This window comes from Harmonia axyridis, chromosome 1 (genome assembly GCF_914767665.1).
Source record: "Harmonia axyridis chromosome 1, icHarAxyr1.1, whole genome shotgun sequence".
NCBI lineage: Eukaryota > Metazoa > Arthropoda > Insecta > Coleoptera > Coccinellidae > Harmonia > Harmonia axyridis.
In genome coordinates this window covers 4,398,364-4,422,014 of record NC_059501.1, presented here as the reverse complement: position 1 = coordinate 4,422,014, position 23,651 = coordinate 4,398,364, and the positions used below count along the sequence as shown (strand labels likewise).

The 23,651-nt window shown below is 33.3% G+C and overlaps 4 protein-coding genes across 5 annotated transcripts; 2 read left to right on the top strand and 2 right to left on the bottom strand.

Annotated features, from left to right (window-relative positions):
- Nucleotides 1–1,003: 1,003 nt before the first annotated feature.
- On the top strand, nt 1,004–4,099 carry LOC123687164. The gene is made up of 7 exons (XM_045627021.1): nt 1,004–1,223; nt 1,303–1,479; nt 1,835–1,937; nt 1,992–2,166; nt 2,228–2,508; nt 2,559–2,707; nt 3,320–4,099. Exons 1-7 carry the CDS (start codon nt 1,101–1,103, stop codon nt 3,434–3,436), a joined length of 1,125 nt encoding a protein of 374 aa, XP_045482977.1. The 5' UTR covers nt 1,004–1,100; the 3' UTR covers nt 3,437–4,099.
- On the bottom strand, nt 3,848–5,306 carry LOC123687180 (cell cycle checkpoint protein RAD1-like). The gene is made up of 4 exons (XM_045627022.1): nt 5,141–5,306; nt 4,843–5,084; nt 4,562–4,790; nt 3,848–4,509 (listed from the first exon to the last, which is right to left on the bottom strand). The coding sequence occupies exons 1-4, from the start codon at nt 5,207–5,209 to the stop codon at nt 4,267–4,269; spliced, it is 783 nt and encodes a 260-aa protein (XP_045482978.1). The 5' UTR covers nt 5,210–5,306; the 3' UTR covers nt 3,848–4,266.
- Nucleotides 5,307–5,573: 267 nt separating this feature from the next.
- Nucleotides 5,574–13,765, top strand: LOC123687138 (calponin homology domain-containing protein DDB_G0272472-like). Of its 2 annotated transcripts, XM_045627019.1 has the most exons (7): nt 5,575–5,761; nt 5,968–6,050; nt 7,398–7,466; nt 7,633–8,272; nt 8,340–8,543; nt 10,252–10,692; nt 13,260–13,765. In XM_045627019.1, the coding sequence occupies exons 1-7, from the start codon at nt 5,740–5,742 to the stop codon at nt 13,412–13,414; spliced, it is 1,614 nt and encodes a 537-aa protein (XP_045482975.1). In that variant the 5' UTR covers nt 5,575–5,739; the 3' UTR covers nt 13,415–13,765. The 2 variants fall into 2 exon arrangements, with proteins under 2 accessions (XP_045482976.1, XP_045482975.1); XM_045627020.1 differs by lacking the exon at nt 7,398–7,466 and having other exon boundaries at nt 5,574–5,761.
- A 4,642-nt stretch (nt 13,766–18,407) lies between these two features.
- LOC123687122 (E3 ubiquitin-protein ligase Siah1-like) lies at nt 18,408–21,704 on the bottom strand. Its single transcript, XM_045627018.1, has 2 exons — nt 21,550–21,704; nt 18,408–19,032 (listed from the first exon to the last, which is right to left on the bottom strand). The coding sequence occupies exons 1-2, from the start codon at nt 21,565–21,567 to the stop codon at nt 18,676–18,678; spliced, it is 375 nt and encodes a 124-aa protein (XP_045482974.1). The 5' UTR covers nt 21,568–21,704; the 3' UTR covers nt 18,408–18,675.
- Between the last annotated feature and the right edge of the window lie 1,947 nt (nt 21,705–23,651).

Genomic DNA, 23,651 nt, shown 5'->3' with positions numbered 1-23,651 from the left:
CCATCCACTATACAGACGTAGATTTGAGCGTCATCTAATATTTATTTTGTGTAGAAATTATCCATTTTGTCAGTTTGCCTCAAATGAGTCAAGATATTTCTCAAATAGGTGAAATTATGGCACAATGTCTTTATTTTTATGATCCCAAAAGCTATTATTCAAATCCTCTCAATTTATTCATATCTAGAGCGGGCATTTTGCCGTGGCGGCAAATATTAAAAGGCGGCATTTACTACTTTTTCCGAAAAATTCAAATTCCCAGAATAATGTTTTAAAAGATTTTTTTCAATTTCAACGAATTTCACAGATGCTTTTTCATATCAAATTAATTAGTGTTGGGCGTGGGCGCATTCTAATTTAAAATAATGATTTATCCGCATCAACGAAATATTCGAGCGTTTTATAAAGTGGAAACTCAGCAGAAGAATCTTAAACCTGAATAATTTATATAGTTCATCATTCATTCATTAAAATTCAGTAAAGCACGTTTATTGTTTATTACATTTCAAGTTTCGTAAATAATCTTTTCTATTTATTATTTGAATCCATAAGTAATAATTGAATTTTTAATACACTTATCCTTAAAATAATTTTTATAAAAAAAATGTGGAGTGTTCCAAACTAAATATCTGAATACAAATTTATCCAACATAAAGAAACACCGTATTCTCCATATGATCCAAGTTGACTTTTCTTTTTCAAAATTTAAATTATCAATTTTGATCCAACCGTTTGCAATATAATCCTGCTTAATTAATTAAATTAATATTTCCTCCATGATGATGCCAATCTGATAAGATTTTCGGAACAACGGAAACCTTACACCATTTTCTGCTTGAAACTGGTTCCCTCCAATCGTCCAAAATGATAAACAAAAATCAGGTTTTTACGCGGAATCAGGATCCTTTTATCGAATGTAGTCCGTCCCTGTGTAATTCCACAATCTTCTGTGTCTGCCTTTGTTTCATCTTGGAATAATTTCGATCAATTCTATGCTTCCCGAATAAAAACTTTTTGCGTTCAAGTTGTCAGATCAGAAGTATCCTTGAGAAATTATTTGTTGCATTCGGTAAAAATACAGTTCAAAATAAGCTTAAAAAATGAATAAGGTTGGTTGTAAATGTTTGAATGTTATAATTGAAAGTGAATTGGACTTTTGCGAGGTGGAAATTGATCGATTGGAATTGACAAAAGAAGAGAGCGAAGATAAATTTTTCCAAAACGTAAGTATTTATTTTGATAATGTATTTAAATGAATTTCAAAATGACGAATGATCAAATTTCATTCTTGACTTTCTATAGGATAATTTAAGACAAGTGGAGAAGCTTGACAATATCAGCAAGAGTTTACCAGGCTTGGTTGAGACTAGGGAAGTTGGGTCATGGATAATTCATTATTGCATAAATTGTCAGGTTCATACTCACGCTATTCACAAGAAAAAAGGTGCCTCATGCGTTATAGTTCATCCATCGCTTCTGGTAAGTTTTTTACCTAGGTGCTTTTTATTTTAATGAGGATTTTCTTTGTTCGAATTTAATTGTATCTATCAATTTAAATCAAGAAACAAAAACAAGAAATTATGATATATTCTGATGAAGTGCTTTCAAACATTTTCAGCTTTTTCTGTAAATGAATTCTAATGAATAATTTGTTGTGAAATGTTTTTGAATTAATTTGAAAATGCCTAAAGGAATAATGATTGGTTCAACTGATGTATTAGGTAGGTAGTCTATTATCTAGAGGAAATTCTATAATTTCTTGTCCATTGTGAAGGAGGAATAGGACCTACTTAATAGATTTCAGGTGAATTCATTTCTTTGTTCTCTTTTGCAGACCGAGGAGGAAGTAAAACGACTGAGGCATAGTGGAAATTTTTCTAAAGCATACAATATCGTGGTAGACGTTGAAAAGTTCATCGATGATAATGATGATATCTGTGAGCTCTAATAAAGAAAATATTGTTTCATTTTATCAAATTGGTATATTTCAGTTTATCCAAGTGAAATGGATTCTCTAATGGCAGGAATCAAACAGAATGCAACGGAAGCATTGAAAAAAGAGGCAGCTCTAATAGAAGAAAGAATTAAAAAATACACAGAAGAACAATATTTGATGCTGGATCTCTTACGGGAAAGGCTATCTTCAGAGGAACAGACATTGATGCGGTGAGTCCAATTGTACTTATATTTTATGGATAGAGTAGTTGATTTGTTTATTGATCTACAGGATCGTTCTTGCACATTTCACACAAACATCTAACAAAGATGACAAAAACAGCTATAAATTCTTAAGGACACATGACGAAGTAGTTCCTCAGATTTCTAAGAAGTATTCCGATAGAGCATCTAGCCAGGCTATGGGTATGAGTGCAATGTCGCCAAAAAAACAAAAAAAGGCCATTTTAGAAACTAATGAATTTGACGATATGATGTTCCCTTTCGATGGGTTGGATGACAAGCCATCAGATAACGAAGAATTTGGAGATGTAGATAGTAGTGATATTGAAGGTATATTTGTTTTTTTTTTCTGAAAATATTTGGTAACAAGTTGTTTTTAGAAGCCACAAAAGAAATCGATAGGTATCAATCTAGGGTACGCAGCTCCAGTATAAAAATAGCCAAGTCTCTTCCTATGGACATTCCAGCATTTTTGAAACCAAAGAAAAGCCATACTGTAGACTTCGATACTGATGAGGACGATGATTCTGTAAGTATCACTGTTTTTTTTTTTCATTGTTTTTTGTTTATTTCTTTTCTTGCTTGTCCGTTCGGCCATTGTCAATTGGTTGTAGAATTTCCTTCAAAGTGTTCTTTGTTTTCTTTGAACGAATATTGGTAAGACTGATGTAAATAGGGAAATTTTGATTTCTTGAGTGTTTTCTGTTGATAAGTTGTATCACTTTTTTTTTTAAATATATTCAATTTTATTGAAAATATACTTGAATTTCCCTTGTTTTATGCGGAATTATCCATAACATTTTTTGTTTTGGGCCACTTGGGTCACAGGTTGTGGAAAAAACAAATGGTATTCACACACTTCACTGGGTGACATTAATTTCATAAGTAGTTCGTTTATATTTTAGTTTCAAATAAACATTACGCTAGTTGATTAAACACGCAGTAGATCCTCAGGGGATAGCTCAATGATGCCTCATGAGATATAGGGAAATTCAAGAAGTCCAACCAGCAGTGCTCTATAGATGCATAATAGAGACGAAAGAGCGGACATAAAGATTTTCACTCAAACTAAAATTAAATGGGAAAACTAGATAGCATTTTCAATTCAGAGGGCATCAATTTATTTTGGCCTTGTTTTCAGATTCCTAAAAATAGCAATATAGATATTGCAGCTAGCATTAAAAAATTAGCTAAAAGTGTACATGGTAGTGAGATATTTGGTGATTTGCCGAGGCCAAGGTTTAGCACTCAGCTCTAGCCATTCACTGGAAATATTTAAGTTTGAAGGCTCTTCACGGAAGAAGAATGGACTAGATTTGTATTTTCAAACTGCCAAAATGATTGATTCTATCACATCTTGTTTTAATTGTGGTTGGAAGTGAGTCTGTATGGACTTTGAAGTGCTTTACTAAGAATAAGGTCCAAAAATTGTGAAAAACCAAAAAAATATTAAAAAGTGATAATTACAAAAATATAGGAACAGTTTTTTTATATTGTTGTTTAATCTTCTAGTTAAGATACACCCAGCCAAGTTTAGAAATACTGTGGATTTGGTTAAGATTTATTTGTTTCCTAATCTATTATTTTATTGGTACATTGACCAAAGGCTGTAGCTATATTTTGGAAGTTTATGTCTTATTTTCGGCTGTGTGTATTTTTGCAAAACTCAAAAAAAATATATAAAATTGTTTTAAATAAAGTAACATTGTCTTTTCTAATTACATTATAATTTTAATTTACTTGTCTTTTGTTTAATTTAGTTTTAGTATGAATTTGCGTATATTATGTGGATATAGAATTGTTCAATTAATTTTTAATGTGTTTTAAATCAGTGCATTTACAAATTCAGAGTACAAACTTGAGAAAATATTGATTCAAAGTGCTGGCATTATAATTAAATTGAATAAAGTTTAAAAAAGTATCCAAATCTTGAAAATATTCTCTCCTCCAAATAACCTAACCATTCTCTTACATTTTCAAGACTGATATTTTTTATTATAGGGACAAATGTGCCTCATGATGCACATTTTCATTTATCAATTAACTGTCCAAAGGGCCAAGTGAAAAACTGGCATTAATGAGCTATTTTTAATCGGTAACAAGTGAAGTAACATAATATTCTACATACATTTGTTTTTCATCAGAATTTATCACCAGTTGTATTCCAAGCAGTCCTGTCTCTCCCATGGATATAGATATTTTACTTGAATAACTGAGTATTTTCAGAAGTTGTTTGAGGTTAGAAAAGAGGCATTGAGCTTCAGTTTCTTTTTGGCATTGATACACAAAAACTTCTTCAGAATTCTTGGAAATGGTAACAAGTGATTCTCCCTACAAATATGTTATCAGCAAGAGTTCCAAACTATTTTCTGTTGTTACTTACAGATCTACCAGTCGCTGTTAAAGTGAAATAAGGAGGATCTGGTGACATTTTTATATTCACCTCATCAGCAGAATTATCTAGCCTATATAACAATTCTTGAAAAATATTAGCGTTCACTACCATTTTGTTCAGATTGCATTCCTCAGCCAACGAGATATTTGGGAAATCATCGGTGGAAAAAGTATTGATTTCACAATCGACAATTATATTCTCTTCCAAATGCTTCATTCTAAAACATACATATTTGAGAAATTGCTTGAAATTTTCAAGAATCTACACACACAAGACTTAGAGGTGCTCCTGGATTCTTATAACTTAATTTCAAACTAGAGTTTCCATCATCGCCAAATATATTCAAACATTCAGTGAAAACCTTCAGATTGATTTTGAAGGATATATCCTCATCTGATTTCAATTCATATAAGGAGAACATGTTACATGGAAAATAAACAGAAGTTTCTGTGCATTTCATTTCTTCTAAAGTTATTTTGAGACCTTCTTCCATTGGTTTCAAAATTGCATACTGAAAATTGATTGTTTATTTTATTATACTATTGAATTAGAAAAGAAGTAATATACTTCCTGCATATTTACTCCTCTAAGAACATTATACACTATTTTGAAGTCAATAAGTTCGGCATTAAACATTATATATTTATTTTGATTTGTTTCAAGTTTTATCAGTATCAACAATTTGAATCGATCACAGAATAATTTCTTTAACCTAGGAGTTAAAGAATATATTATCTAATGTTTTTTAATCTATGGCCATTTATATCTACGTCCATTATATCTATCTTCGTTATATTTCAACAATGTTGAAAACTCTGTTAATTGATATTTCTATTATACGAATTACGAACATGTATTATATGATAGATTTGAGTTAATTTGTTCGATGTATAGATAGTTATAAGTTGTCAAGTACATTATAAAAAGATGTGAGAAAGAATTCTGAATACACTGTGACAACTGACAACAATTAGAACGACGCCCTTGTGACAAATGACAATTGACAAGTAATAAATTTGCATTTTGTTGGTTCGGGAATCAGCTTATTGATTTGCACCTTAATTAACTTGTCTTCTAGGACCCTAGCCTTACTAAGCATCATTTGAATTCCAATAAGGAATATTCGAATAAGTTTTAATTGAGATCACAAATTTTTAATCACAAAAATGTCTTATAACACCAGACGAGGTAGGTCCCAAATATGCATTTTGAGATATTGATTTTTCTCAAAAATCAGATACATGTACATATCTTGAATATATACTTCATTGTCTAATATAGAGTACTATTATGATGTTCAGTAAATTGGTAATATAACTTACACCAGATCAAATTGATACCATAACACCTTTTAATTATTTGATCTGATTCTTATTTTCATGATTTTTTTTTAGGGGGTGGCAATTTCAATAAGGGGATCTCAGCATCTCAAGTTGGCCAAAGACGATCTGGAGGTCCTAATCATTTTAATCAGAACGTAAGTGGCTCATGATGAATTAATATACCAGAGAGGTTTATGACCTTTGTGTATGAATAATTTTATTATTGAAACATTTTAAATGAGATTTTTGTGGGGAGCTGTGATTTTTTAAATTTATTTATACACAATTGTCACATAATAGACCTAGGTACAATATTTCAAAAGTAGTTGATATGTATTCTAATGAAAGCATTTCATATTTTATGTAGAGCTTGAGTTGGTTTATTTCTGTTTTTTTATATAGAATTTGAAATGGGTATTTTTTTTATTGATTCAATGACAGGTAAATGGATTATTATGCATTTCATAAACTAATTGTTTATGTTTGTCTAGGTTACTTAGAAAGAGGTTGATGGTTACCTCAAACTGGGTGATGCTATGCAGAGCCTGGGTAGTGGTACTGATTATGGGACTTTTTAGGTTTTAAAACACTTAGCATAGTGAAAAATTGTCATTTCCATTAAAATATCAATCTACAGAGCTAAAATGATTATCAGTTATCTTTGGCAGATTGATAATGAAAAAAAAACATTTGAAATGACTTTGAAATACTATTCTAAGTGAGTATTCAATCTATCTTGACTGTGTTTATTTCTCCCTCAATTTTTTCTTGAACCTCAGTATTCAGTTCCTAGAAAATTGAAAAATTTCACTTATTTCTGAAATATTTCAAGTATTTTAAATTATTATGTCTAATAGAGCTCCTCTGGGACACTGTGGTCATAAAATTCTTGTCGAAATAATCCAGTAATCATTGCAAAATGTTTTCCAATAACTTACTTCGGTTTAATTTTTTTGTACCCAAATGCTTCATTTAATCCTATGATTGTATACCATCAAAACCCCCAGTAGGTTTATAATTCACATAAAAATTTTAAGGAATTTCAGTTTCTATTTGTGAATTTGTTTATTACTAATTTTTTTTTCTGTTCAGATTGTTCTTACACTTTTTCTTTTATCTTGTTTTTACTTCCAACTATTTCTCTGTCAATGGAAAACATTTTGGTGGTCAAGGTAGCTTTGTTAATGTTGTCTTTAATCTCATGGCTGGGCAGCTGTTAATAAAACCTGATCACAATGTTATTTATCTTGAGTGCACGCTTTTGGAATTTTGCTCTTCAAATTCAAAAACCGATGAGCAAAAATCTTGAGATAATTCAATTTCAATGCTGTGATTTTTGGGGAAAATATGTACTATAATCGAAATGGAGGTGTTTATTTGTTATTAAATCAAACAGCTTTATATCGAACGGCTGCCCGTCATGGTTAAATACATACCGTTATACCTATACCGGTACTCACAGCCTCCTAGGGTTTTTATTAACTTAAATCCTGCTCGTATAGCTACCATCCCAGAATTATGGAAATCAACAGGAAAGCTACAGCTACTTTTCACAACAAGGTCCTAGACAGGTTTGTATAATTTTTTTTTTAAATCATCAATCCCAGTGTATGTCGAAATGCTATTTCATACAGACAATTTGTTTTGATAATGTGCTTAATTTTTATTTTGTTTGTTGGTTTGCGAGATAATAGCTTGTATTTTAAATCGCCTCATCTATTTATTCGAAATTTCTAGCCAAGGACACCAAATGCTCAACAACAAATGGCCAAGCAACAACAAATGCTGGTCCAGAAAAAGCAACAGCAGTCTCAACAACAAAAACAGGTTCAACAAAAAAATCAAACACTCCAGCAGAAGCAACAAGCTAATCAAAAACAACAGGAAGAAGAGTTGAAGAAGAAAAAGGAACTGGAACTACAGAAACAAAAAGAACTAGAACTTCAGAAACAAAAGGAGTCGGAACTGCAGAAACAGAAGGAACTGGAACTTCAGAAACAGAAAGAACTGGAACTGCAGAAGCAAAAAGAATTGGAACTACTAAAGCAGAAAGAGTTGGAGCTTCAGAAACAGAAAGAATTGGAATTGGAGAAGCAGAAAGCTCTAGAACTACAGAAGCAGAAAGATGCTGAGCTGCAGAGGCAAAAAGAATTGGCTTTGAACGAATTGAAGGAACAGGAAATGCTAAACAAGAAAGAACTCGACTCGCAGAAACAGCCACAACAAGAAGAGCAGTTGCAGACAGATGCAGATGCTGAAGGGATGGAAGTTGACAATGAGGGAGATAATGCTGATTTGGAAGCTCCACAACCTCCTACGATCTCAGGACAAGGTACAGAGGGCAGGCCCTTCAGAAGGCGTTTTCCACAAAGAAATAGTAAGTTATTAGTAATGTTATTAGTTTATTTTTATTTATTAAGCATATAATTTTTTTTTTTTTCAAGGAAAACTGTCGAAATATGAAATTCAACGCCGTAGAAACCAAAGGTTGAGTAAACTGTTGCAACCTAAGAGCGCAATGGTGATATTGAATGAAGTTGGTAAAAATGTTACATATAACGTTGAAAGATCTCAGACGAAAACTGGACCTAAAGGATACATGTTCAAAGCCACTTTGGTAGTTGACGATACCACTCACGAAGGTCATGGTGAGTCTTACAAGTTTTATTAAATCGGAGCTGTCGGAAAAAAGTATATTAGTAACTTTATGGTAACTTAGTTGCTTTGAAGTATCTGAGTTGTTGAATGTTAGTTCCTTTTTCAGCAAAAAATACCTAGACTGTTACCAAAGTCAGGGTGTTTTTTTAGAGCTATAGAACTTTAAATTGCAATAAAACAACGATGGATTATTCGATTGACATGAATTTCATTTATTCGCAAGATAATCTTGTGGCATTACATTTTAAATATGATTTCTGGCATATGACCGCCACGGCTGGTTCGGATGTAGTCCAATCTGGACGTCCAATTTTCGATGACTTTTTCCAACATTTGTGGCCGTATATCGGTAATAACACGGCGAATGTTGCCTTCCAAATGGTCAAGGGTTTGTGGCTTATCCGCATAGACCAATGACTTTACATAGCCCCACAGAAAGTAGCCTAGCGGTGTTAAATCACAAGATCTTGGAGGCCAATTCACAGGTCCAAAACGTGAAATTAGGCGGTCACCAAACGTGTCTTTCAATAAATCGATTGTGGCACGAGCTGTGTAACATGTTGCGCCGTCTTGTTGAAACCACAGCTCCTGGACATCATGGTTGTTCAATTCAGGAATGAAAAAGTTAGTAATCAGGGCTCTATACCGATCACCATTGACTGTAACATTCTGGCCATCATCGTTTTTGAAGAAGTACGGACCAATGATTCCACCAGCCCATAAAGCGCACCAAACATTCAGTTTTTCTGGATGTAACGGTGTTTCGACATACATTTGAGGATTAGCTTCACTCCAAATGCGGCAGTTTTGTTTGTTGACGTAGCCATTCAATCAGAAGTGCGCTTCATCGCTAAACAAAATAAAATGGACTCAGTGCGCGATACGTATTCCGCACAGAACCATTATTTTCGAAATAAAATTGCACTATTTGCAAGCGTTGTTCAGGCGTGAGTCTATTCTTGATGAATTGCCAAACCAAACTGAGAATAAATCACTTGACAGCTGTTAAATCGGTCGCCATCTTGAACAGTAATGCCAACGTAAAGTTATATACCTCGAAAAAAAACACCTGTTACATTGAACCTATAAAACATAGATATTTGCTGAGTTTTGTCACGGATTTATTTATTATCTGAAAAAGGAAAATGAGAGATTCCTTGGATAATTTAAAAAAAAAGTGGTATAATCATGGAGTAAAGTCTTTATTTTGAGATACTGGGCGTTTCTTGTACTTCCACTTTTTCATCGTATCTTTATTAATCTTTGCTCCAGATTCAGTTAATAAGTGTTGAAACTTTTAATTAATTTATTCATTACAGCTTACCAACAGTATCTTTATAATAATTTGGTTTTACTTGAGGATTACTAGAGAAGTGTTTCAAAGTTTTTCCCGAAATCGGTATCAGAAAAAATAGGACCATGTAGATTTGCTTTCAAAATTAGCATATCACATGATGACAACTAAACTAAATTGGAATATCTATGCCAAATTTAAGTTAAATATCTTGTGGAGGGAGTGTTCTATGAGAAAAAAACTTGGAAAAAGAATCAAAACTTAACACAGTAACAAAGCGTTTGCGGGTTCATGTTTATAGGACTTTTTTTCTTCAAACGGAATCTGTCATTTCCGTTTGTACCTCGCATTTTGGAACACCCTGTATCCAAATTCGAAAATCACAACACCTTTCATCTTTCCAGGGTTGAGCAAATCCAGTGCGAAGAACGAGGCTGCGGAGAAGGCTCTGAGGTTCCTCGTCAAACACAAAAAACTCATCCAGACCGTTACCGGAGAGCCATCTTCTGCAGCCAACCCTCCAGCGGAAGTCGAAGAAAGCATGGACACCAGCGCCACGACGGAACAACTCGTCGATACTCCTTTGGCCTGGCAACAGCTCGCCTCCTTCGCGATCTACAAGCTCCTGGACTCCTGGGGCGAGGATCTGGAGATGGTGAAAGAGGAGAACAAAGTGGATAAAAAGCCCGTGAAGAAGTTCAGCGCGGAACTGGTAAATCCCCTGATGCTGATCAACCAAATGTTGCCCCGGGTCAATTTCGAGGAGATGCCTAGGACCTCCGTTGGCTCTACCAACACCTTCAATTTCAGGGCTATCGTCGATGGAAAAACCTTCACCGGAAGTGGTGAGTTGAATAATTTCATCATCGAAGGGAAATTCCCACTGTTCAATTTTTCGAAAATCGCCCTGTATATCTTCTGTCATAGTATAAGGGAAGGATAGTAAGCCAACCGCCGTTTGACGGCAAGGAAATAGTCACCAGGGGTCGCTACTGTAGTTGGATTTGGAGAAGTAACTCGATAATAGATAGCGCTGAATCATGAGCTTAGATGGCGCAGAAATAATACGATAATTCATTCAGTGGCGTGGTTGAAAAGGGGTCGCATGACATTGCCAACAATTTTTATGTTATTATTAAGTTATCACAAATACACGCCACTGGCGTACATGCTTATTACAGAGCAGAAAAAATATCAAAATATAGAAATCTTCTGACCACTCTATTTCAAATATTTTAGTTCTTCAAAATAACACCGATTTTTTCAGAGGGCTCCACTTTACGGACCAATTTTCGACAGTAAAATTCGAGTAAAACGTGAGTACAACTAGATGGCGCTCAACATCAACAAAATCGAAAAAAGCACTACACTGGCTTACTATCCTTTCCTTATACTATGCTTATAGATTCATCACTGAAAGATAATTTAAACCACTTCCAGCAAACCAAATTCTTAAAAACTTCACGTTTATGTTGAAAATTTGTGCAGTAATGAGAAAGGACGATAGAGTAACTCAAAAATAAAAACTGAAATGCTATACAGCTATAAAAAGTAAAATCAATGTGAAAATGAATTACAAAGTAATGTTGAAATAATTATGGATTCAATATTTTTGATAATTCATTGTTTAAAGTCACTTCAAACCACTTTCAGTTATCCAAGTTCTCAAAAACTTCACTTTTACGTTGAAAATTTGTGAAGTAAAACTGTCAGCGCGAAAATTTGAAGTACACGTTTCAGTTTAGGTTTTAGTGGTGTTTCCGAATATTGAAACAGATTTTCAAAATTCCGATGTACAGGGTGCTGTTTTGAGGATTCAAACGATTCATAATTTTTTTTTTAAACCCGGACCTGGATTTTCAAGGCGGTTATTGCATGATACTTTTGGGTTCTCAATAAGGAACATATTTGCCAAATATGAAAAAAATATACCGGATGGTTCGTTTGATATGGCCTCAGAAAGAAACGGGCAAAATTCATAAAACACCCTGTATCTGGGCTACGAAGACAGTAAGACCCAATAAATGGGGTATCTCCAAAACCGCCTTGGTGCCACCTATGCACCTGTGAAGTATTTCCGTTTCCCAATGAAACACCCTGTATAAAAAATTCGAGCAAATTCTCCGAAAGTTTATTTCCCTTTGATTGGATCCGTGATTTTTTATTTCGTTTTATTTTTATTATTCTGAATTTTCTTAGGCTAGTTTCGTATGTCTTGATATTTTGGTAATGGTTTATACAGTAGAACCTCGATCATCCGGCCTAATGGAGGGGAAACGGTTCCCGGATAATCGAAAAACACGGACAATCGAAATTCCTCAAAATACGCACAACTATGAAAATTAGAGAAATGTATGGGGTACAATTATTTATTAAGCAATAAAATCAATAGAATCATAATATCATATAAAAATATACAAATGAAAAACAAATCATTGCATTGGTACCTATAATACATCGAATGTATATATGATATTTTAGTTGAAAAAGTATGTAATTTTTGTCTGTCTCTTTTTATTATTCATCTTGAGACAAATGTGAACCCGAATTTTCCTCAAGTGGAGGACATCAATATAATCCGTATCATTTTCCTGTTCTAAATAGTACATCAGACCATTTGCAAATGTCAACGCGTCTTCGGCCGAAACAGTATTTCTCTAATTCTGTGGTTATTTCGTTCATTCTTCTACATCTTGTAGAAGAAAATCGTGCGGGAATATATCTGAAACGCACAGTTTTCATGGTTATATTTTATTATTATATGTTGGTACTCCGAACTTTCCGCCACGGCTTTATCTATCGATTCATCAATTTGCCTTAAAGAAATCAGGTCACCCAACCAACATTTTTCAATGCAAAAATCACTAAAAGATATTTATGGAAATATTTCATTAATTTCAATAAGAATGCAATGAATTAGAAAAAATAATGTATAATACTCGTACAGAAGGCTCATTCTACCACTCGTCCATTCAAAAACTCGCCACTTCGTGGCTCGTTTTTGAATTTTGAACTCTTGGAACAATATCAATGCCTTCTGCACTTGTATTATGAATAACTATTTCCTGCGTGGAAAATTCTTCAACACTTTAATCGTCTGTATCCATACAGTGGTTAGGTTGGGAAAATTTTGATGCGATTTCTGAATCATCCAGTATCTGATAACCGGGTTCATTCAAATCCGAATTTAGCCATTCCTCAACATCATCGACTAAAACATTTTCGAATATACCAAATTATTACTATGGCGCATGCGTAATGAATTGAATCCCGGATAATCGAGTGGATGTCTGCTCGTGGAAACGGATGAGTGAAAATGTCGACGAGCACGGATTACAGAGTAAAACGGATAATAGGAGAACGGATAATCGAGGTTTTACTGTAATAGTATGATGTTTGAATTTTTTTGCAGGCGTGTCCAAGAAAGTGGCCAAACGAGCGGTGGCATTTGCAATTTGTAATGAAGTTTTGGGTATATATTATCCACCTCACATATATACTCCACCTCCTTCTACCGAGGAGCCTGCTAAAGCAGAAGCAGCAGAAGTTAATCTGACTAGTGTATAATTTTATGACGAAATTTTTATTTTAAATTCATTATTCTTTACGATTGAATAATTTTTTTGTATTATATTTGGATTATCATAATTGATAATTACTGTAGAATTGATAGTTTTTTTTAGGTCTTCCTATAAATGTTTCATCCTTATTATTTTTTGATTATGAGCCTTATTCAGGCCCTCGAAAGTCAATTTTCCTTTTACCACTTTTGAAATAAATTTGAAAGTTGAAATTCGAACAATCTTTGTGAAATATAATCGTCTGATTATTTTATTTGAGTAGATTGGACCTGAGTTTATCGAATTGAATATGTATTATTGAATTTTTTTGGATTTTCAATAAATTTTTTTAAATTTATGTGAAAGTGCAATTTCATAACAAAGCTAACATACAAAATGGATTCGGTCCTTACTTGACGGAAAATCATTATAAATGTTTATTCATCTTTGGAAAAATCTCAATACATTGATGAAGACAGAGAACCCGGAGAAATAAACATAGAGAAACTTAAAAAGCTCAAGAGAGCTTGTCTTTGAGAAATTTCCGCCTAATGATATAAAAATATAATAAAACAACATAATTTCCATTGGATTATTTAATTATTATTATTATTAGAATAGAATTTATTAATTACTTGAAAAATACCAAAAGAAGTTTACATTTCATCACAATACATCGGTTCACATGTACTTTTCTCATGCACCTAGGTTAGGACACCTGTGTGTGCTACATTTCTGGCTTTTGAAAAACATTGCTGTGCAGACTTCAAACTGCACTGAATCTTTTAAGCTAAGCAGATTTTTTAGTACGAATATGTAATCAATTAAAAGTATATAATTACCATTTCATTAAGGGTGACAATATTTTACAAAAAAAGTGATTTCCATAAGTGTCATCTATGTAAATAATTCATCTATAGGCTCAAGTTTATGACCAATTGACAGCTCCACGAAGGCAGGTAATGTTATTAATTCATCCACCAATGATGTAATTTACTCCTGAAATTCATTCAATTAATATTCTAGTACAAAAAAGCCTTTAGAGCTAAAACTGTCAATAATTCTATATTATAAAATTTCGAAAATACTATCATTTGTGTATTATCGATTTATATTCGAATTTTGTGACGTCTCCACACATCTAAAAATGTAAATTGAAAATATTTCAGCACCTACTATAAAGTTACAATCATTTAAAACAAATCTCTAAAATAAATAATTTTTCATGATATTCCATGAGTTGAGATGTTGAATTCAATATCTGAGTAGCAGAGATGTATTGTCAATGCAGGAACAACTCTTCTGGCTGGTTTGATATACTTAACGTTCTACTGTAATACTTGTTGTAGGCTCCACGTGCATATTTCGGGATTTAAAATATAAAATTTTTTATTCGAATCAAACTGAAGGAGGAACCGAACCATACTTTGAATTAGCAAACGCAAGCTATGATTTATATGGTTGTCAAGTTAATTGGTTCAAACATATTTGAATTCGATTATAGGCATATAATAACTTTATTCTATGAAATTGATTGAATTATATGGTGACATCTAAGATGAGTAGCTCAAACCAAACTTTAGTAGTGCCGCCTATATTACAGGATTCTAAACTGGATCGGTTAGTCCAAAAATAAGTTCAGTAAATTGTGTATAGATGGCTAGCAAGCAAATTCACTACGAAATTGAATTTTTGGAATTTTCAATTAAAACTGATATAATTGTTGTGCCATAACTTTTGCGTTAGATCTGATTGCATGAATTTATTAAAAATGATAATTTATATTTTCGAGACCAAAAGGATCAAATTCCATTGGAAAAGAGCTGAAAATTCAACCACAAAATTCGAAATATCTCGTATTTGAAAACATTTTCAGAAGCTCAAATACCCTATATAGTTACCATGAAGATTTTATCACGATATTGAAAGTTGTTATGACTAAAAACACTATAAATTAGAGCATACATATTCACAAGCCTCAGATTTTATCCACCAGAGGGCAGAACAAACTACCTTGAAAATGATTCCCCAAAATTGGAATTATCTCGAAATTGGGGCTTTTTAGAAGCAAACTTATTGCAGATTTCTATTAGGCTTAATCAAATGCTTCTTCTAGATTCCAAATTAGGCATCGATTCTCACCAAAAAAATTACTCTATCCATTGAATGCACCATTTTCACAAATTCGAAATATCCTAGTTTTTGTATGTGCTTGGAAGAAACAAGCAACAGGTTCGAATTCAGCATGGAAAATTCTTCAAGATATCAAATTTTGAAGGTTATTCGAAGAAAAAAAATTTCTCTAAAATTCCTCCCACAAAAATCGAGATAACTCAGTTTTGGGGGCTTCTAGGGAGGAACTGATTGCAAATACGAATTCAGCATGAAAAATTCTTCATAACATCAAATTTTGAAGTCGATCTGAAACAAAAATTTTTTTTGGCGAAAAAATATCCAAGGTTATATTATGATAGTTTTGGGGGGTTTCAAGGTCGTAGATTCCAAATTTGTCATTGATTCCTATCAGGAAATTTTTTCTACACCTTGAAAGCACAGTTTTAAACAACTGGAAAGTCTCAGTTGTGGGGCAGGCATACTCATTTTACAAGCCTCATGTTTATGCCACCAGAGGGCAGACCATACTCCCTTTAAATTTTCCCACAAAATTCGGAATAACTCAATTTTGGTGACTCCTAGAGAGGAACTGATTGCAAAAACGGATTCAGCAGAAAAAATTCTTCGAAATATCAAATTTTAGAGTCGATTTGAATCAAAAACTTTTTTTGGCGAAAAAATATCCAAGGCATTGTTTAAACAATGTCCAAGGTTATAGTCTTGGTTTTTCCGAAAAAATCGACCGATCGAATTCAAACATTTTATGATAGTTTTAGAGGGTTCCGGGGTCGTAGAATCCGAATTAGGCATCCATTCTTACCAGAAAAATTTTTCTACACCATAAAAGCACAGTTTTCAGTTGGGGGGCTTTTTTTCCCATTCACAAGTTTCAGATTTATGCCACCAGAGGGCAGACCAAACCCACTTTAAATTCTCTTACAAAACTCGAAATAACTCAATTTTGGGGTATTCTAGGGAGGAACTGATTGCGAATAGGAATTCAGCATACAAAATTCTTCATAACATCAAATTTTGAAGTCAATCTGAATAAAAAATTTATTTTTGCGAAAAAATATTCGAAAAATTGGCTGGAAGACTGCGGTCGATAGCCATTTGATTAACATGTTCAATAAATTTAGTTTCTCTCTCTCGCTATTCGAAAAATTTTCCCATTCAATTCAAACATTTCATTATAGTTCCAGAGAGATCTCCTCTTTATATTAAATTTTGAAGCAGATCCGGTCATAAACTCTCTTAGTGGAATTTTTCATATTGCATTTTCTTCTAGAACTCACTGGTGTCATCTAGGAAGAGTAGCTCGAACCGGAATCTATACGTATTTGGCCGCGGGAAAAATTAGTTCAGTATAATGGGGGTAGATGGCTTATGTATGGCCAAATTGCTCACTGATTCAAATTTTTGATTTTTTTTAGGAAAAACTGACATAATTCGATTGTTACTAGTTCTGTATTAGGCCAGAAACATGTTTTCCGCGTTATTTGAGGGGTTTTCAGATCGTAGATTCCGAAGTAGGTATCGATTCTTAGCAGAGAAGTGTTTCTACATAATTAAATCATAATTTTCTTGTGAAATTGGGAATATTTCAGTTTTGAGCTATGTTAAAAAAACTGAACTAAGTCTAAGATCCGAATCATCGATTCCTATCTTGGTTCCTCCAAAAAAAATCGACTAATCGAATTCGAACATTTTAGAATACTTTTGAAAGATTTCGAGGTGGTATATTCCGAATTTGGTATCGAAACCGACTGCAGTCATACTGAAAAGCTATTTCAGTATGAAAATTTTTTCATGATATCAAATTTTGAACTTTTTTCGCGAAATCTCACAAAATACAAGATATAACAGCTCCAAGTTCTTTAAGGAAACATTTAATGGCGTATAGGTGTGCAAAATCGAAGATTCTTCGCAATATCAAAATTTGAATCTGATCTGAGCAGAAACTCTTTTCGTAAAGCATTACCAAATATTCCATACATTTTATAGGTGGATGCGCTTACGTGTAGCGCATTCACCAAATTATATTTCTAGGAATCTACAGTGACTCAATAAACCACAGTGGCGACACGCGTGGTATCGTTTTTGATTCGCTGAGCCTAAATATGACGGCTTTTTGTTTACCTATTCCCTTTTACTGATTTTTGGGATTTATTCAAAATGTAAGGCCCATTTTATTAAGTCACTAAAGTATTCTTCAGTTGAATAAATTGGTCTAGATACAATCAAATACTATCAAGCCCAATAATATTAATTTTAAGTCACTGATAGATTTGTATAAAGAACAAAACTATTCAACTGAAGAATACCTACTACAGTGACTTAAAAATGGATCTTACATTTCAAATAAATCCCAAAAATCAGGTAAATGGGGAATGTTAACAAAAAGCCGCCATATTTAGGCTCAGCGAATCAAAAACGAGACCACTCGTGTCGCCACTGTGGTTTATTAAGTCACTGTAGTTGATTATGGTCGACATAATCGTCCATATGAGCTTACAATTGGTAAAACAGTGAAAAAATTCGAAGTGACTGGATCTGCTTACGGAGTCTAAGTCCAAATTTATTTTTTCCTCGGCGCGCAGAACACTTGGGCCTCCTTTACGGCACGCTATGGCGTACTTCACATCTAGATCTGCACCTCCATCCTTATAAGGTTCAGTTGACACAAGAACTGAAGCCAACTGGCCGTTGGGTGCTTGAACAACGTTTCACACATAATGACAAAGTTCAACCATTATACTGAAATAAGATTTGAGCGATATTCTAATTGAAAGTGTGTTTTATACTTTCGGGTCCACAAAGTGAGCAACCTTCTATTTTATTTTTCGCTTCTGGAAGGTTAAAGGAGATAACTACAAACACATGAAAAAGTTTTAAGTTTTTATCATAAATATTACAATACTTACATTATCAGAAAACACAGAAATGTTGAGCAGATCGAAAATCGACCAAAAATGAATAAATAACTTGAATACAAATTGAAGAACAAAGAATATTTCAAGAAACAATAATTGCAGATAAGAAACAAATTTGAGATCACTACGTTGTTGAGAGCATTTTAGGATACTGAGTATGAGTAATGATCTTGAATTCGTTTTTTACTACTCATAACGAATTATAAGAGAATATTATAATTTATACTGAACTTCTCCTGGGCGATAACGGTTCAGTTCTGTTTTTGTACTCGCAGTTCAGCAGATGAGACTCCAAATCCTTACCTCTTATCACTGCCTTGCATCCGTTTTTTTCGTATTCGCAGGAGAAACATAACATATCGTATATTAGTTTCATGCGTTTGATTTCAAAGTCAATTATTGGCCTGCCACAGAAGCAGATTGTGTCGCTCTTTCTACATTCAGGATTGGAACAGAGTAGATGTCCCTCTGAGCATTGGCGGTAAGGGGGTGTAACGTAGACTTGGCAATAGGGGCAGGTTATGAGCTTCTTCACGTATTCGTTCATTTGTGCATGGCAAGGGCGCAGCTGAGTGAACTGATAATTTTATTAGAACATAAAACATTGTAGCTATTAATATAAAAAGAATTTTTTATGAGGACGTTGAAAGACGTGATGAGACGATAGCCGAGTCATCTGGCAACAGTGGCAAAATCAGAGTATCTGACAGAAATTAAAGGTACTGTTCAGCCTTATGGCATTTACTTCCTTTCTAGAATATCTGGTAAAATTTCTCTAGATCTCAAAAATCCAAGCATGTACAGTGCATCCCATTTTGGGTGAGACAGCTCGTTATTTAAGATAGAGCCTTGCGATTTTCACGTTCCTGTCCTACTTTTTCGTGAAACTCAAGTTGGTCTAATCAGATTTTGCACAACTGTTTCCGTTCAAGAGTTACAGGGCGATTTTGGAAATTGATACTTTTCGGACCCCTCCTTTATCTCCGAAGTTATTAGAAATAATGCTGAGGTAAAAACTACGTCTGAATCAGAATTCTGCGTAGAATCCAGTGGCGTACTCAAATTTTTTGTTCGGGTTATGGTTTTGAGGATTCAACACAAACCTACATTTTTTTTAATGGAACACCCTATATATCATTACTTCGTTGAATTCGTTATTTTTTTTCCCTTCAAAATGATGTAGGTATGATGTTCAGAAATGTTAAAAAAACACTAAAACATCAAATAATGATGATTTTTTGTAAATGGGCCATGAATTTCCCATATAAAAAAAGAATCATTTGGATAATTTTCATTTGTGATTTTTATTTATAGAAGAGTAAGCAAACAAAGATAATACACTCATCACTAACATAAAAAACAAAACGTACCTACCTAATAGCAACAAATAAATAATACAAAAATTCATAAACATTGCATAATATCTTGCAGATTAAACTATTCAAATTGCTGTCCACTTTACCCTAATACATAATTGACAAAACTCTTCAATACGCCTGAGTGCATTTAATATTATAAAAGGGCGGTTTTGTAAATCCTGGAAAACTTCCTCTGTTGATGCACGAAGTTCATCAGGACTGTTGTGTCTTTTACTGTAGTATATTATATGTATTAGGGAAAATGGACAGCAATTTGAACAGTTTAATCTGAAAGATATTATGCAATGTTTATGAATTTTTGTATTATTTATTTATCTTTGTTTGCTTACTCTACTATAAATAGAAATCACAAATGAAAATTATCCAATTGATTCTTTTTTTATATGGGAAATCCATTGCCCATTAACAAAAAAATCATCATTATTTGATGTTTTAGTGTTTTTTTGACATTTCTGAACATCCTACCTACATAGTATCATACATTATTTTGAAGGGAAAAAAATAACGAATTCAACGAAGTAATGATATATAGGGTGTTCCATTAAAAAATGTAGGTTTGTGTTGAATCTTCAAAATCATAACCCGAACAAAAAATTTGAGTACGCCACTGGATTCTACGCAGAATTCTGATTCAGACGTAGTTTTTACCTCAGCATTATTTCTAATAACTTCGGAGATAAAGGAGGGGTTCGAAAAGTATCAATTTCCAAAATCGCCCTGTATCTTTTGAACGGAAACAGTTATGCAAAATCTGATTAGACCAACTTGAGTTTCACGAAAAAGTAGGAAAGGAACATGAAAACCGCAAGGCTCTATCTTAAATAACGAGCGAGAAACCTGGCTGTCTCACCCAAAATGGGATGCACTGTTCACCTCAGAGTAATAAACATAGATAGAGGGAGAATATGTCATTTTCAGTAAGCAAATTATGTCCTCAACATGAACTATCAAATTTGACATGAAGCGCGCGAAAATGAAAACATATCAGTGAGTTTCTCCACAAAGAACGCACTTCTTATGTCCCATAGTGAATCAACGTTTCATATCAACTCGAAATGTATTGAAATAAATACAAAAATATACCAGAAATTAAGAAAACAAACTTCAAGCGCGCCAAACGACGTGAAACAACCGATGACACTAGGAGAGCAAAAGTTGCCAAACCTTGGATTTCAGAAGGTAGATACAGAAAATAATAAATATTCTGCTTATTATAAATTCGACAATTAGGAAAAATATCGGATTCCAAATATTCAAATTTACATATTTAATCGGGAATAACTCAAATAAATATATTTCATTCAATATAATATACATTCATAACGACACAGTAAAATTGTAGATTTGAAAATATATCACAATCCGACAACGTAATCTAACCATGTTGGGGACATGTAAAAATTGCTTATACTTCCTCTATCTATGTTTATTACTCTATGATGTACACTAGTCATTGCATCGGAAGATCTCTGGTGGAGATCTGAGAGAAAATGGTATTGAAAAATTGTAAGACCGCCCTTATCGTTTCATCGTCCTCGAAATATATTGAATAATAAAATCAAATTTCATTAAAAAACTTTTCAACCATAATTATTCAAAAATTTTATATCATATAAAAACTATGCTGGCTGTGTAGTTTTGTTTATAATATAATATAATTTATGATGAAATAACAAAATATTTCGAAATTCATGCTCCACTTTGACTGTACTCACCACATTGCCTGATGCCATTTTAGCTTATTGAAATATTATTTTCAAACAACTTTGATACAACCAAATAAACAACACTGAAACATGTGTAATAAAATATGATCGTAGCTCTCCATTTCAAAACACGTGAAAATTCCAGAGGCATAGAAAAAAACACATCTGACTAAATTTATCTACGCAAGAATAGAGGGGATTTTAAAAATTTAATTTTTGGTGAATTTCCCAGATGAAAGAAAATGATTCAAATAGTTTTGCAGTAATTCAGTTGATGAAGTAACAAAAATGTAATGCTGATGGCATTGAAATCAATATGAAGTCTGAAATCGATAAGAACATATTATTTACATAGTTTGATCTATTTGAAAATAAATGTAGCAGGAAATTCATAAAGATTTTTATAAAAAAGCAATAGTAATATATTCGCAATTTTAAAACTATGTATTTATATTTTTTAAACGAAAAAAAAACATTGAAATTAAGTCAGGAACTGTTTATCTCCTTTTCAAACTTCAGATCGAGCGAACTGTTTGGGGAAGGAGCGCCCTAAAATTTATATCTTGATTTGAACGCTTGTTCCCCGAACATAGGGGTTCAGTGAATATGGCTGTTTAATATTTTGTTTCCCTGATAATTTCAAAATTTTGATAAAATCTTAATGTTTTGATCGCTAAATCAGAACTATGAAAATTTAAAGCTGAATTTTCAAATAAAAAAACCTTATATTTCATTGACAAGAGATTCGATCAAGTTGAAAAGACCATAGGCAGCAACCTAATGGAAAAATTTTCACCGGTTGATTTTTCTGAAATTTTCGTATGTTGTAGAATATGACCAACTCATTCCAATGTCTAGTTTTCGAGATACAAGGTGACGAAGTTGAAAAATGGCATTTCTTTAAAGTAACATTTCTCGTAAGAAAACATCTTGAATGAAATACTTTGCGCGACAAATATCACTAATAATTTTTGACTGGTTTTTAATAAAGGGTGTTTTTTTTAGAGCTATAGAACTTTAAATTGCAATAAAACAACGATGGATTATTCGATTGACATGAATTTTATTTATCCGCAAGATAATCTTGTGGCATTACATTTCAAATATGATTTTTGGCATAAGACCGCCACGGCTGGCTCGGATGTAGCCCAATCTGGACGTCCAATTTTCGATGACTTTTTCCAACATTTGTGGCCGTATATCGGCAATAACACGGCGAATGTTGTCTTCCAAATGGTCAAGGGTTTGTGGCTTATCCGCATAGACCAATGACTTTACATGGCCCCACAGAAAGTAGTCTAGCGGTGTTAAATCACAAGATCTTGGAGGCCAATTCATAGGTCCAAAACGTGAAATTAGGTGGTCACCAGACGTATCTTTCAATAAATCGATTGTGGCACGAACTGTGTGACATGTTGCGCCGTCTTGTTGGAACCACACCTCCTGGACATCATGGTTGTTCAATTCAGGAATGAAAAAGTTAGTCATCATAGCTCTATACCGATCACCATTGACTGTAATGTTCTGGCCATCATCGTTTTTGAAGAAGTACGGACCAATGATTCCACCAGCCCATAAAGCGTACCAAACAGTCAGTTTTTCTGGATGTAACCGTCTTTCGACATACACTTGAGGATTAGCTTCACTCCAAATGCGGCAGTTTTGTTTGTTGACGTAGCCATTCAACCAGAAGTGCGCTTCATCGCTAAACAAAATAAAATGGACGTAGTGCGCGATACGTATTCCGCACAGAACCATTATTTTCGAAATAAAATTGCACTATTTGTAAGCGTTGTTCAGGCGTGAGTCTATTTACGATGAATTGCCAAACCAAACTGAGAATAAATCACTTGACAGCTGTTAAATCGGTCGCCATCTTGAACAGTAATGCCAATTTAAAGTTATATACCTCGAAAAAAACACCTGTTATATAATGTGATAAGAGACACTTTTGCGTTTACTCATTGTCATTGTACAGGGTCTCCCAATCTATTGGAAAGGGATGTTTGGACAGTACTGAAGAGCTCAAAAGACATGGAAAATATTCGAATTGTATAATAATTATTTAATTACAAATCACACCGTGAGAAACATCAAGTAACATCGTAAGT

Excerpts from the sequence above, each read along its gene's own strand:
- LOC123687164 (XM_045627021.1), top strand. The coding sequence starts at position 1,101 with ATGAATAAGGTTGGTTGTAAATGTTTGAATGTTATAATTGAAAGTGAA. Across the intron at positions 2,167-2,227 it reads GAGGAACAGACATTGATGCG|GATCGTTCTTGCACATTTCA; the intron begins GTGAGTCCAATT and ends ATTGATCTACAG. Across the intron at positions 2,708-3,319 it reads CTGATGAGGACGATGATTCT|ATTCCTAAAAATAGCAATAT; the intron begins GTAAGTATCACT and ends CCTTGTTTTCAG.
- LOC123687138 (XM_045627019.1), top strand. The coding sequence starts at position 5,740 with ATGTCTTATAACACCAGACGAG. Across the intron at positions 5,762-5,967 it reads GTCTTATAACACCAGACGAG|GGGGTGGCAATTTCAATAAG; the intron begins GTAGGTCCCAAA and ends ATTTTTTTTTAG. Across the intron at positions 7,467-7,632 it reads CACAACAAGGTCCTAGACAG|CCAAGGACACCAAATGCTCA; the intron begins GTTTGTATAATT and ends CGAAATTTCTAG.
- LOC123687180 (XM_045627022.1), bottom strand. The coding sequence starts at position 5,209 with ATGTTTAATGCCGAACTTATTGACTTCAAAATAGTGTATAATGTTCTT. Across the intron at positions 5,085-5,140 it reads GAGGAGTAAATATGCAGGAA|TATGCAATTTTGAAACCAAT; the intron begins GTATATTACTTC and ends ATCAATTTTCAG. Across the intron at positions 4,791-4,842 it reads GGAGCACCTCTAAGTCTTGT|AATGAAGCATTTGGAAGAGA; the intron begins GTGTGTAGATTC and ends TGTATGTTTTAG.